This window comes from Salmo salar, chromosome 09 (genome assembly GCF_965601325.2).
Source record: "Salmo salar chromosome 09, fSalSal1, whole genome shotgun sequence".
NCBI lineage: Eukaryota > Metazoa > Chordata > Actinopteri > Salmoniformes > Salmonidae > Salmo > Salmo salar.
The window spans coordinates 66,871,580-66,887,094 of NC_138299.1; the positions used below are offsets into that span (position 1 = coordinate 66,871,580).

The following is a 15,515-nucleotide window of genomic DNA, read 5'->3' on the forward strand; positions in this document are numbered from 1 at the left end:
CAACTATAGCTGTGGACACTGAGCCCTTTCCAGCTTCGTTAGCCCTCCTACAGCTACGTCAACGGCCACGTGTGACACTGCTGTTAACAATATGCTAGTCATCCTGGGTATGAATAGGGGTTTGGTTGGTGGAGTCTGACGATTGCTCTCCTGAGTAAACAGAAAACAAGCAGGCCACTGACAAGTCTCCTCCACTCCTCCGAGTTCTTTCGCTTACTCATCCAGCCTGATTCACTCAGGGAGACGGTCATACAGGAAAGACAGATACGCATGTATAAGGTACACGTACTAATCCGAATACACACGATATCTGTACAATCTGTACAACAGTGTACAATTGAGCACAGAGAGTCTTCCTGACATGACTGTCCCTGGTGAAGAAAATGGGGGAAAGGGGATAACAGTGGTGTGTGTGTGTGTGTGGTGCGTGTCAATAGGTGTGTTTGACAGTGTGTGTCTGTTTGTCTGTTACCCTATGTGTGTGTGCAGATGTGTGCGGAAGGTTAAGGGTGTCAGAGGTCACCTTAATTCTCTTCTGAAAAGAATCCACAAAAGAGTCAGATATCTATGCTAATGGTTCCACGCACACACACACACACACACACACACACACACACACACACACACACACACACACACACACACACACACACACACACACACAAAGGGGTAGGGGGTGGGGTGAGGACTAGGAGCTGCTGTTGTTTTCTGGGACTTTGCTGCAGCCTTTGTCTCATTACTTGCATATTCTGCATTCTGCTTCAGACACCGACTCCTGTTCGAGGAAAATCCTTCTCCAGCCGGGCCCGGGATGTGTAAAATTTACCACGGGGGTGTCCGGAATTTCATACTTTGCTTCCAAAACAGCTAAGCAACCTGGGAGCCAGAGTGAGGAGCCCAAAAGATCCCACACAGCCTGGTTTGGGGCAGAGAATCCACTGGCTAACTCATTGACCCTCCTTTTTGTGTCCACAGCCTCCATCTCGTTTTCCACCTCTTTTGGGATGTGAAACTGGCTTCTCCTTTCTCTCCACGCCGGGGCCTTGGAGAAGGATGCCCAACGGCCGTCAGCGACCGTCGCAGAGTTTTGGTGGAATTCTCGCACGCACGGTCTGACCAAGATAAGGAATGCCTGGCTGGCGTGAGTAAAGTGCGGCTCCCCGGATTGAGACGGAGCGCAGGATTATGTTGGTCGTGACGGTCGCAGCAGTGCTGGTCTATTTCTCAGTGCAAAACGACGGAGCCTCAGCGGCCCCTGGGAAGGCATGTTGGCTCGTAGACCCATCAGGTGTGGGTAATGGGAGCTGTGTGGGTGAGTTGGGTTCACATCTGTACTTTAGCAAAGTGTGCACTTGTTGGTACAGTAACATTTTTGTTCACTCTAGAACAGAGACAAACTGGTTGTATGGACTAAGGAGCATAGTGTTATGTCTATTTACTTATAGACATATAGTCTATTTACTTATTTTTAGATTTTGTGAAAAATCGAAGATTAACAAATTGGACCTTAATAAATGTAACTTGATCCTAAAGTCTTACACTTTGACACATGTAAACGATAACCAGTACCAGTACATAAATGATATTGAGCTCCATTATCAAGCATTGACGTTCTGTCTAATATTCAAATTACAAGATACATTGTATTGGTAGTACTCTCCTTACATTAGCCTTACATTATTTTCAGTCAGTCTCCACACCACTATACATTACAGTACATGTAACCGAAGGCGTCTGACACTATTTCGTTTTTGGCTGTGGCAAGTTGGTAAATAGTGACCCTTACACAAGGGTTACCTTTATCCCTGAGGGAAAACAGTGAGTGGGAAAGTAACAGACGGACTCCTCATGCGTCACAGCGAGCTGGCTGGGCAGAGTGTGTGATCTGGGTAGGGCCGGTCCTAGCTGGCCGTAGACAGTACTGGTCTCTGGTCAGTTGGACGAGCGCCTGCCTTTAGTGGTGTCAGTGGAGGCTTAAGTCAGGGTTATCCCCTCACACCCGGAGAGGTTATCCCCTATGACCGGGTCATGCCACTCCCATCGTCATCATGACAAGTGTAGTGGACGCAGTGGAGACTTGTGGAATGCATTCTCCATGGTCAAGAGGTTATCCCCTAGACTGGGTCACTTCCATGGCAGGTGTACTAGATTATAGGGGGAAATTCCAATTTGATGTGAACATATGTCACTTGTTACACAAATATCTCCCATTTACATCAATGCATGATTTACACATTGTTTAAGGGGATTTTTTAAAATCAGAAACGAAGATGGCCCCCAAGGATGGCCCTGAATGGTCTGCATTGTGTATCCTAGCAACTTAGTAATGACCTGTTTTTAAAGTTCTCCATCGGGCATCATTGACCTCACGAACCACCACACAGACAGATGATTCATTGTTTTTCTGCCCCTGGCCTATGGAGATTCATTGTTGTCTTCATTCCTCAACACCAGTGACTGGTGTCCATGGATGCACATGATAATGATGCTTCACCCATGTGTTGACATGGGCATGTTAGACTAGATTAGCATGTTGTTTTGGGTCAAGGTCAAAGGAAGAGCTATCGAACACAACACGTCTAGCATTCATGTTGTTATCCTTTTCAACGTGTCGCAAGGCAATGGTTGTCTCAGATGTTCTGTTTCCACTTAACAATAAGATTTTGGATTCACGCTGTTAACAGTTTCTCTTCCAAACAGCATGAAATAATTATATTTGAGTGAAATATAACATTATTTGGTACGTTACGCGCTAATATGATTTTAAACTTCCAATGACTGGAATGTCCAAGACAGTCTTTACTGACATATGAGGATGTTCACCATGTGAAAGGAGAGTATGAAAGCACATGTCGCTAAGAGACGACTGTTTTATTGGGAAGCAGCCAGAGCTGCCTTGAACTCTGCCCCATTAAACGCCATCAATAGGATTTTAGACAGCAACATTGATTCAACTCATTCAATAAAGGTATCAGCACAGAACAGCACACATTGAAAAGGGACTGCCAGTAAAGTTGCAAATTCTATAGCAATCGTGACTTGTGCAGCCCTGGACGTCTTTGTGTCAGGAAACTATGTGACAGTAAGGAGAAAATGGACAGCTATGGATTACAAACTGCCACACTATAGTACTGCACACTGTGCACCGTTTACTCACCTTGAAATGTCCAAACTGCGTCTGCATGCCACTCATTTGATCTCAAGCGGTTTAATGGGAATATGCATTTAGATTTTCTTCAGTTACTGTATCAATGCATATATTCTGCCTAGTTAGACGGGCCGTTGAGTTTTGGCCGCATGACACAAGAAATGTGACTATTCAGCTTCAGCTCCTAAAATCTCACTAGAAATGAGGTATTTGAGGTGTAACAGTAACATTGTAGGCTTCCTATGCTATGGTATTATATTATATTACATTGATTCAGCTTCAGAACATTTTCCCAGAAATATTTTTAGTAGCTCCGTGTATTCTCACATTGAAAGCGCTCTGGCAGTACTGCAGAGTATGACTCAGTTGGTCCCGTCTAGTACCTGATTTCAAATCTTAGGTTACTTCCGGTCCAAAATGTGGGTCCAGTGTGTGTCACTTCTGAAATCCCTAACATCACAGTCCTCCAGGTTTATACAGTATTTTGGTTGTCTGATGTGATAACGACCGTTATCATACACTATCTACCATCTATGATTTAGAATCTATGTTCCTTTTGGAAAGCTCCAGAGCCCTATCTGATCTTCGGCCATGGTAAGGCTATATACCGAATGGACCTTGACGGAGGGAATCAAAAAAGGGTTGTGACCGGTGTTGGAAACTCTATTCTACTGGACTTCCACTACACAGAGGGGAGAGTTTACTGGGCCGATAAAAAGACAGGGGTCATCTACAAAGCAGCGATGGATGGAACACAGAGACAGGTGCATCCCCATACTACTAGTTCACCTTAAACAATGAATCACCTTAAAAAATGAAACAGAATGTAATATTACGGTGTCCATATAAGGACAGAGTCGGAGTTGGAGTCACAAGAGTCACAGTCACCTACCTCTTGAAAAGAGTCTCTTGATTAATGCCACAACACCCCGCCTCCCCCTCTCCCCACCGCAAATAAACAACCTTTTCTTTTCTTGAACTAACACTTGCACTTTTCTTATTATCATTGCATTTGCTGATCGCTACTTATTGAGGAAGATTAATGTGCTTACTATGGACCGTGATTTGCAGTTGTCTCTCTTAGCTACATAAGATGAATGCACTGTAAGTCGCACTGGATAAGAGTGTCTGCTAAATTACTAAAATGTAAAATGTAATGTAAAATTCTGTCCTAATATGGACACTGTGACTCTGAGGCTTTCCTAATATGGCCACCGTATCCCATGGACAAAGTATTACCTCCTATTTGTCGCTGGTCAATATGCTAATACCTATTGTATACAAGGTTGAGTCAACGACATGAATGGTTATAGATCCACAACTGTACTGCATCCTTTTCAGAAGCTGCACTCATCTGAGAAAGGGATCTCAGGCCTTGCGGTCGACTGGGTTCACAATTTTGTCATCTGGACCAGTGGAGAAGTGGGAAGTATCAAAAGAGTGGATACAGATGGTAAAAACGAGAGGACTCTTCTAAGACATTTATCTCAGCCAATCTCCATAGCAGTCGCCCCAAATGACAGGTAACGCAATACATTATCTCAACATGTATCTCTGTATGTTTTCAAGTAACTATGAGTAAGATTAGAGCACCGGTGACAAACATTCCAATGCAGTTCCTTAAAGTTACCCACCATCTTGTTTGTGGGTTACTATAATGCTTGGCCTTTAAAGGGTCCTTGCCTCTTTTAACACGGCTGGCACATACCTGTAGGTGTAATCTGGCAGATTGCCACTCACTTACCTCCACTCTCTGGTCAGAGAAAAAGGGAGCCATTTTGAACTTCAGAGGCGATTGCTTCATGCCAGACAAGTATAAGTGAAGTACACCAAAACACAGATACATATTTTTTTGATTATCTGTATTTTTCCTACGTGAAATTCTCTCCTGTTCACCAATGTGTATAACACTGAGTGTACAAAACATTAGGAACACCTTACTAATATTGAGTTGCTCCCGCTTTTGCCTTCAGAACAGCCATACCTCGTTCAAAGGCACGTCAATCGTTTGTCTTGCCCATTCACCCTCTGAATGGCACACATACACAAACCATGTCTCAAATGTCTCAAAGCTTAGAAATCCTTATTTAACCTGTATCCTGCCCTTCATCTACTGTACACTGATTTAAATGCATTTAACAAGTGACATCAATAAGGGATCATAGCTTTCACCTGGATTCACCTGGTCAGTCTGTGTCATGGAAAGAGCAGGTGTTCCTAATGTTTTGTACACTCAGTGTTGTGTACATTCAATCTAACCTTGTGTTAATGTGGATGGATAAATTTGGTGTAATCACCAATACCCAGAAATTGCATGTGTACTTGCTGAGGCATGTCTGGGCATGTCCTCTTACCTGATTTCAAGTCTTCAATGTGGGACACTTCCTTATCCCTAAAACCACTATACCTTTCCTCAGATTTATATTCTGGCTGTCCGACGGGATCACACCCAGTATTCAGAGGTCGGATGTAGCGGGAGAGATGATTACTACAGTGCTGAAGATTCCGGAGAGACTGGGAGGGCTGTCGGTCGACCGGACGGACAAGAGACTGTTCTGGGTCCAGTTCAGTCTGGAGGGAGAAAGTGCCATTGGGTCGTGTGACTACAACGGGAATGTTGTCAATGTCATTGACCAGCCACTACTGTAAGCAGATGTCATTATAGTTATGTCACTCATTTGTCAGCACAGGTGACATATAACTCCAGTGGTTAAATATCACTGTTTTGACATATTGTAATGAGACAGTGTTGCAAATGGGCAGCTATCTGTATTTAGCACTAGAGCAGTATACTGTAAAATTAGATACATCACTTGTAGATCGGTTTATATTATTGCTAACTTCTGAATATTCTTCCCACCAGGTCTCAGTCTTTGGGGATGTCTGTGTTCCTGGAGCAAGTCTACTACACTGATATGAGTTCACGGACCATACGGCAAGTCAATAAGTACTCAGGGGTTGAGGCAGAGAACATCAACCTAAAGCGAATGACACACCCCTCTACTGCTGTCAAGGTGGTACATCCCCTCAGCCAGCCAATTGAAGACTCCATGCCTGTCTTTCCAGGTCAGAGTTCAGTGCATTTTAGCTGTTTCTTCAATAAGTTTGGTCCAACTCTGTTCCAAAACCTTGAACTCTGTTCTAAACTTATTCCATAACATTTTTAATGCAGCGTGTGATGGTCGTACAGGAGTGTGTGTGAATGTGTGCTCCAACCCAGCTGAGCAGGGGATCTGCCAGTGCACTAAAGGCTTTGCTCTTAGCAAACATGGGAACTACTGTGAAGGTATGGTATTCATTCATTTAGCACCAATGCTGGGTTATGTTATGCTTTACTATGCTTTGATATACTATGTGATGTTATGAAATTGCAGTATTAGCAATTTATTGTATTAATTGTTGAGTGTGGAATGGAGGATTACCTACAAGGATTACTAAGAAATAATTAGACTAAACATACAAAAATGTAATCCTAGATGTCAATGAGTGTGGCCTGTGGGACCACGGCTGTTCCCTGGGCTGTGAGAACATTCCAGGCTCCTACTTCTGCACCTGCCCCAAGGGTTACGCTCTGCTTCCTGATAGGAAAACCTGCCAAGGTAAGACAGCACTTCTGCAAGAAAGCAATTCTCCTTCAAGGTCTTTGCTGATCCTTGACCAAAAATGGTATTGTCTTGTTGATTTGGAAAGTATGGTTATTTACTTCTGAATGTTTCTCTTGACAATAATACTATAAGAGAACAGCGCTTTGTTGTACATGTTGTGTGTTTAGACTTTGAGATTGTGTGCAATGCCAGCTAATCTTGTGTTCAGTATTGAACACTAGTTACAGCAAATGTTTATTTTGATTTTGATTAATTAGGATCCCTATTAGCCAATGCCAACAGCCAGTCTTACTGGGGTCTGACATATAACGAAAAATACATTACAGACAAAAACTTACATACATTTAAAAACATTAACATATAGTGTGTGTGTGTGTGTGTGTGTGTGTGTGTGTGTGTGTGTGTGTGTGTGTGTGTGTGTGTGTGTGTGTGTGTGTGTGTGTGTGTGTGTGTGTGTGTGTGTGTGTGTGTGCGTGTGTCAGTTACACATACATGTCAGTACATACACACAACAAGTAGGTCACATGAGGGAGAGTCGTTGTGCCGTGAGGTGTTGCTTTATTTGTTTTTTGAAAGCAGGTTTGCTGTTCAATTGCGCTATATAAGATGGAAATTAGTTCCATGCACTCAAGGCTCTGTATAATACTACACATTTCCTTGAATTTGTTCTGGACCTGGGGACTGTGAAAAGACCCCTGTGTGTAAATTGACTATACAAAAATGTGGAATTTCCAACACATTGATGTTTCTTATAAAACAAGATGTAACGCAGTCAGTCTTTCCTCAACTCTTAGCCAAGAGAGGCTGGCATACATAGTATTAATGTTAGCCCTCTGAATACAATGAAAGGCAAGATGTGCCGCTCTGTTCTTGACCAGTTGCAGTTTAACTTCTGTGCAGCACTTGACCATATGACTGGACAATGATTAAGATAAGATACAACTAGAGCCTGCAGGACCTGCTTTGTGGAATGTGGTGTCAAAAAAGCAGTTAATCTCTTTATTACGGACAGACCTCTCCTCATCTTTACAACCACTGAATCTATATGTGTTGACCATGACAGTTTACAATCTAAGGTAACACCAAGTAATTTAGTCTCCTCAACATGTTCAACAGCCACACCTTTCATTCCCAGAATCAGCTGAGGTCTAGAACTTAGGGAATGAATTGTACCAAATACAATGCTCTTAGTTTCAGAGATGATCAGGACCAGTGTATTCCTGTTCACCCATTTCAAAACAGACTGCAACTCTTTGTTAAGGGTTTCAGTGATTTCATTAGCTGTGGTTGCTGATGCTTATATGGTTGAATCATCAGCATACATGGACACACATGCTTTGTTTAATGACAGTGGCAAGTCATTGGTAAAACTAGAAAAGAGTAGAGGGCCTAGAGAGCTGCCCTGCAGTACACCACACTTTAAGTTAGAGAAGCTTCCATTAAAGAAAACCCTCTGAGTTATATTAGATAGATTGCTCTGAATCCACGATATGGCAGAAGTTGAAAAGTCATAACAAATATGTTTTTTCAACAACAGGTTATGGAAAATAATATCAAAGGCTGCACTGAAATCTAACAGTACAGCACCCACAATCTTCTTATTTTCAATTTCTTTCAACCAATCATCAGTCATTTGTGTCAGTGCAGTACATGTTGAGTGCCCTTCTCTATAAGCACGCTCAAAGTCTGTTGTTAATTTGCTAACAGAGAAGTAACATTGTATTTGGTCAAGCACCATTTTTTCCAACAGTTTGCGAAGAGCTGGCAGCAAGCTGACAGGTCTGCTGTTAGAACCAGTAATGGCCCCTTTACCACTCTTGGGTAGCGGAATTACTTTGGCTTCCCTCCAGGCTTGAGGACAAAGACTTTCCTCTAGGCTCAGAATAAAGATATGACAGATATGAATGGCTATAGAGTCAGCTACAGTACCATCCTCAGTAGATTTCCATCTAAGTTGTCAATGCCAGGAGATTTGTCATTATTGATCGATGACAATACATTTTCCACCTCCCCACACTAACTTTATAAAATGAACCCTTATGTAGTCGTAACATTCTGTATACTCCCCTTGTCCTGAGGGTCAAAAATGACCTGCCTTCACTAAACCCCTAAAATAAAGCAGCTTAATTGAATTTTAAACCCCATATCTATTTTGCATGAAGAAACAACCTGTCATTCATCACAAACTTTGTGAATATCTGGGTTTTCCCTCTTCACAATGCAGAAAGACTGAATTTAATCAGTGGACACCACTCATTTTAATTACAACACACCTGTCATAATAGTGAAGCTGCGCATGCGCACATAACGTAACATATCTGAGCATCTAAGAAACTTAAAGAAATCACTCGTGGTTCCCTGACCAGGAATCGAACCCGGGCCGCGGCTTCCATAAGACTCCTCGAAGAATATGTGAGACTTGCCCAGATCAGGTTCGAAAGAAGCCTCACACCAACTGGAGCCATAGGTCATCCAATGGGAGTCACGTTTTCAGATGGGAGTGAGGCTTCCTACGGCGTGGTGCTCTATCTCCGTTGGGAGACGCAGAATGGGGTCGTAGTGAGGCTGGTTGAGTCAAAAGCAAAGCTTACCCCTCTCAACCAGAAAGGAGACGTGATTAAGGCAGAGGTATGTGGTGCTGTCTTTTCGATCCGCCTGAGAAAATACCTTGTAAAGCACTGCCGCATCAAGGTCGCACGCTGGGTCCACTTCGTGGATAGCCAAACAATCCTGGGAGCAATTCACAAGGATAGCTATGGCTACCAAACTTTCTTCGCTAACCGCATCGGAGAGATCCAGAAGGCTGGACCAGTGGAAGACTGGAGGTGGATTGAGGGCAACCTGAACATAGCAGACATCATCACAAGGGGAGCAACTCCTGAGGAACTCGATGAAGGGTCAGAGTGGCAACAAGGCCCAGAGTTCCTGAGTTGGCCTGAGGCTGAGTGGCCTGTGAAGACAGCCAGTGAGATAGTGACCAGCGTAGCTGATGATGTTAAAAGGTTGCAGAGAAGAGCGTTCTCAGCTGTAGTCACCAGGTCTCAGGCAGAAAAGTTCTCAGGCCCCAGCAATACTGATGTTGGGGCAGACTTGCAAGACTCCGCACCGCGACCGCAGATGAAAGACCAAGGTCCAACTCCAGCAGTAGAGAGGCCAAGGAGGAAGCCCTGGGGTGTAGCTCTAGTGCGCCTTGTCGGGCACGAACGATTCAGTAGCTTGTCTAAATTGTGTGGAACAATCGCCTGGGTTCGAAGAGCGGCAGAATCCTGGCTGAGGACAAGCTACCAAGCCTCGAGCTCAGCAAACTGGGAGGTGAGGGGGCCCAGGCTGTCTGTGGGAGAGAGAACAGCGGCTTTCCAAGACCTAGCCCTTGCAGCCCAAGACGGCGTGAACTTTCAGGATACGACCTTAAACCACCTTGTTGTGATGAAAGATGACAACAATGGACTCTTACTTTGTGGTGGTAGAGTCCAGTCTTGGAATGAAGACGGAACCGCTGTACCTTTAATCCCGTTTCGGTCGTGGCTGGGGGCCTTGCTTGCGAGGGAAGCTCACGAAGCGAATCATGAAGGGGTGGCTGCCACACTGCTGCACACTAAAAGAAAGGTCGGATTGCTACAACATATCCAGACGAGAAGGGGGTTGTCTGGGATGCGGACATAACAACCTGCATGGGTCTTCCAGCTCCCATGGTTCCCAGGGCCCGGAGAAAGGACTCTACCATGCACACGAAATCGTCATTCGCAGGGATGTGCGGAGGTTGGGGATCTTGATTCCTGCTGAAGACCAAGAGGAGGTAAGATAAATCCTCGCCATGGGTACCCAAAGACTGTGACTCTGTGTTCTTTGCTTAGCTAGCGGGTAACCCTGGGAGGCAACTGAGTGCTTCGAGGGCAAACCTACACTCAGTAGGAGGAAAGGTGGTGGAGCCTACCTCCTTAGTTAATACATGTTGTTTGTAAATGCCTACAAAGACTGGACTTTAGTTTGAAATTCTCACTGAGAGACTCAAGAGACTGTGCCCTCCTTGGATCTTCGATCAGTCGGCCATGTGGGAGGTGTTGAGACTTCTAGCTCACTCAGGAAAAAAATTAAAAAAATAAAATTAAAAAAAATACAAAAATATATATATATATATAGATAGATAGATATAGATAAAAGAGAATTAAATGGGGTACGAGTGATTTCTTTAAGTTTCTTAGATGCTCAGATATGTTACGTTATGTGCGCATGCGCAGCTTCACTAGGACTTAAATTACAGCACCTGGTAATCACTTGACCGCAGACAATCATCAGGAGCACACAGCCCGTTGGTATGTAACTGCGAACTACTCAGTCTAGCATTGATGTTTAAGTCACTTTTATGTTTGTGCACTGAACGTTTACCTCACTGTGTCGGTGTTAGTTGGCCGGGAGTAACTTGTAGCTCGCTGGGTGCGGTAGCTCAGCGACCCAAATGCTATATAGCATTAGGATATTATTATCAGCCCTTTGCATTGTGCTGATTGTTCGGAGCACTCTGCTGGTTTCTGGTGGCGGTGGTGATAGCGGTGGTTTGGTTCGGTGATCCATGGTGGAGTGCCACATTATGTTGCGTTTGTGCGTATGTAAATCCTTTGGACGAGGCATGTGGTGGCATGGGTTCTGTGTCCTGTGACAGCGTCCATAACAACCTGTGACAGCAGAGTCACTGTGTGCATGCTCCTCTGGCGCTGGGCATTCTGGGTGATGTAGTCGGTGGTGTTTAAGCCAGATTTGCCACATCTTTGATGGCGTTGCAGGCTTATTTGATTTTCATTATTTACATTATTATTATATTACTTGAATAATATACTAAATAATATATCTGAATAATATATTGTCATTACTTGTTTGTTGTATTTCAGGTTTGTATTTGATTTAAAATAAAATTAAGGACTTCCAGAAAGGACAGCAACCTTTTGACAAAAGAGATTACTATCAGTAATTAGTATCAGTGTCACAGAAAACAATCACATAAATCAATGATATTACAGCAATACATAGAAAAATTAACAGTGAAAATCACTTACATTACAGACATGGAACCAGTTGCTCATTCACTGTTACTTCAGGCCCAGGGTTGTAGAGGAATGACAGACGCTCCACTCACTTCTCCCAAACCTCTCTTATGGTTGCCAGTTTGTCTCTCACACGTCTTGCAGGTCTTGACTCACGGTCATCAAATCGTAGCATTCTTGAGAAAGTGTGAAGTACTTCAGTTGCATCGTGGCACAGAAAATCGCCTTTCCACTCTTTGCATCCCAGAGACTACATGTAACCTCACCTCAGGACCTATACACACCTGCTAAGATTAGCAGCCCTATCTAGGCATGCAGGTCAATCTAATCCATCCCTTTCCTGTTGTCTCCAAATTTACAGAAAACCTCCAAATTTGTCAACTCCGGGATGATTTTTTCGATGGCTAGTGTGATGAACATGCAGAATGTTGAGGCGATTTCCTGGGCATGGGCAACTGCATGTCTGTGGGCCCTGGGGTCATACTTATGACATTTTGTGCTGCCATCCTGCCCTGGTTGTCATATGGTGAGAAGGACCATGTTATTTTTTTGTTCTTTGACAAAAATGTATCTTTCAGCTTGGGGGATTTCTTCTTCATCTGAAGATGACGCATCGTGCTCTGGTTGCATTCTTCCCTATCTTCTTCTTCAGATACCTCCTCCTCTTCTAAATCATTGTTCTCTTGTCCTCCTGGACATCTGAAAAAATCTGATCTGCGACCTGTTGGGCACTGAAATGTGCACTCATGGCTTCAGCAAAGAGAGTACTGGGGGGAACAGTCATCTGCAGCACCTTTATCGCCTCTAACTGCATTTCCCATTAGTAAACAATGCTTTCAAGAAATGTTTATTTTGTCTGAAATTGTTTTTATTTTGTCTGTGAACTTGAGTCATGTGTGGGGTCATGGATGGGAGATGCTGCACATGCACAAGACAGTTTTAGTTTTGTCTGAGTTTAATCAGTAGCACACAATCTCAATTTCTCATTGTGTGTGTGTGTGTGTGTGTGTGTGTGTGTGTTTTGTGGTGTGTAAATTATTTTATAACTGGTGGGTCAAAATGACCCTAAGACAGTCTTTGTAACCTGGTGGTGTACAGCTTTTATGGAAATATGAACAAATGCGATATTTCACTTTTTCTAATGTTGGGGTCACTCTAGGAAAAGTCATCAAATTTCAAGTTGAAAAAAAAAATCATTTAGGGGGTTGCCCCTGGAGACAACACAAGGGTTAAAATGTGCAATGTCTTTCTTTCATTATTATTATTTTTTTTTATACTTGAGTACAATGGCTCACTGTTCGTTGTTGGCATTTCCTGCCTAAGTTTGCCCACTTTGTCTATAAAATAATCATTAAAATAATTGGCAACATCAAATGGTTTTGTGATGAATAAGCCATCTGATTCGATGAAAGAAGAAGTTGAATTTATCTTTATGCAAATAATTTCATTTAAAGTACTCCAAAGTTTACAGCATTCTTTATATCATTGAGCTTGGCTTCATAATACAGTTTCTTATTGTTTTTGTTGAGTTTAGTCACATCATTTCTCAATTTGCAATAGGTCAGGGAGTCAGATGTGCAGACAGCCTTATTAGCCACTCAGTTGTTCAATTCCTTTCAATTCCTCATTATGGAGCCTCATCAGTTTTAACAGTACGTTTCTTAACAGGTGCATGTTTATCAATAATTGAAAGAAGCAACTTCATAAATGTATCTAATCAAATCAAATGTTATTGGTCACATACACATAGTTAGCAGATGTTATGCGAGTGTAGCGAAATGCTTCTAGATCCGACAGTGCAGCAGTATCTAACAGGTAATATCTAACAATTCCACAACAAAACCGAATATCAAACAAAACCTAATACATACAATCTAGTAAAGGAATGGGATAAGAATATTTCAGTATAAAATATATGAATGAGCAGCGACAGAGCGGCTAAGATGCAATAGATAGTAAAGAATAGATAGTGAAGGATACAGTATACATTATATACATATGAGATGAGTAATGTGAGATATGTAAACATAATGCAAAACAAAGTGGAACCAAAGACTCTCCATGGTCAGGGCGTGACACATAAAATTAAAGTGACTAGTCTTCCATTTTTTAAAGTGGCCAACGATATCAAGTCTGTAGGTTGGCAGCCGCCTCTCTTTGCTAGTGGTGGCTGTTTAACAATCTGAATCTCAATTGTGCACCTGTAAAAGTTAGTGAGGGATTTCGGTGACAAGCCACATTTTTTCAGCCTCCTGAGGTTGAGGAGGCGCTATTGCACCTTCTTCACCACACTGTCTGTGTGCGTGGACCATTTCAGTTTGTCGGTGATATGAACACCGTGGAACTTGAAACTTTCCACCTTCTCCAATGCTGTGACGTTGATGTGGATAGGGGGGTGCTCCCTTTGCTGTTTCCTGAAGTCCACAATCATCTCCTTTGTTTTGCTGACATTGAGTGAGAGGTTATTTTCCTGAGTTGGAGGCGTGCACGGCCACACAGTCGTGGGTGAACAGCGAGTAAAGGAGGGGGCTGAGAACGCACCCTTGTGAGGCCCCAGTGTTGAAGGTCAGCGTAGTGGAGGTGTTGTTTCCTATCTTCACCACCTGGGAGTGGCCCGTCAGGAAGTCCAGAATCCAGTTGCACAGGGCGGGTTCGAGACCCAGGGTCTCAGGCTTAATGATGAGTTTGGCGGGTACTATGGTGTTGAATGCTGAGCTGTAGTCAATGAACAGCATTCTTACATAGGTATTCCTCTTGTCCAGATGGGATAGGGCAGTGTGCAGTGTGATGGCGATTGCATCGTCTGTGGACCTATTGGGACAGTAAGCAAATTGAAGTGGGTCTAGGGTGGCAGGTAAGGTGGAGGTGAAATGACCCTTGACTAATCTCTCAAAGCACTTCATGATGACAGAAGTGAGTGCTACATGGCGATAGTCATTTAGTTCAGTCACCTTAACTTTCTTGGGAACAGGAACAATGGTGGCCCTCTTAAAGCATGTGGGGACAGCAGACTGGGATAGGGATTGATTGAATATGTCTGTAAACACACCAGCCAGCTGGTCTGCGCATGCTCTGAGGATGCAGTTTGGGATGCTGTCTGGGCCGGCAGCCTTGCGAGGGTTAACACGTTTTAATGTTTTACTCATGTCGGCCACGGAGAAGGAGAGCCCACAGTCTTGGTAGCGGGTCGTGTCGGTGGCACTGTATTGTCCTCAAATCGTGCAAAGAAGTTGTTTTTAATTTGTCTGGAAGCAAGACTTCGATGTCCACGACCGGACTGGTTTTGTTTTTCTAACCCGTGATTGTCTTCAGACCCTGCCACATACGTCTAGTTTTTGAGCCTCCACTTTGCGTCTCCACTTTGTCTCTATACTGACACTTTGCTTGTTTAATTGCCTTACAGAGGGAATAACTACACTGTTTGTATTCGGTTATATTTCCAGTCGCCTTGCCCTGATTATATGCGGTGGTTCGTGCTTTCAGCTTTGCGCAAATGCTGCCATCAATCCACAGTTTCTGGTTAGGGAAGGTTTTAATAGTCACAGTCGGTACAACATCTCCTATACACTTCCTTATGAACTCGCTCAACGAGTCAGAGTATACGTCAATGTTATTCTCTGAGTCTACCCGGAACATATCCAAGTCCATGTGATCGAAGCAATCCTGAAGCATGTAATCCAATTGATCACTCCAGCTTTGGATACACCTAAGCATGGGCGCTTC

The 15,515-nt window shown here is 43.4% G+C and overlaps 1 protein-coding gene across 2 annotated transcripts in view; it reads left to right on the forward strand.

The window, feature by feature from the left end:
- Positions 1-730: 730 nt before the first annotated feature.
- The window catches only part of egf (epidermal growth factor), a 29,230-nt gene continuing 14,445 nt past the window's right edge, over positions 731-15,515 (forward strand). Inside the window, exons 1-7 of one of the 2 annotated variants that reach the window (XM_014211951.3) lie at positions 731-1,312; positions 3,713-3,912; positions 4,490-4,671; positions 5,566-5,793; positions 6,012-6,214; positions 6,321-6,434; positions 6,625-6,747. In XM_014211951.3, the coding sequence (XP_014067426.1) occupies positions 1,186-1,312; positions 3,713-3,912; positions 4,490-4,671; positions 5,566-5,793; positions 6,012-6,214; positions 6,321-6,434; positions 6,625-6,747 (1,177 nt within the window). In that variant the 5' untranslated portion in view covers positions 731-1,185. The remainder of the gene's footprint in view (positions 1,313-3,712; positions 3,913-4,489; positions 4,672-5,565; positions 5,794-6,011; positions 6,215-6,320; positions 6,435-6,624; positions 6,748-15,515) is intronic. The other variant, XM_014211952.3, reaches the window with a different exon arrangement.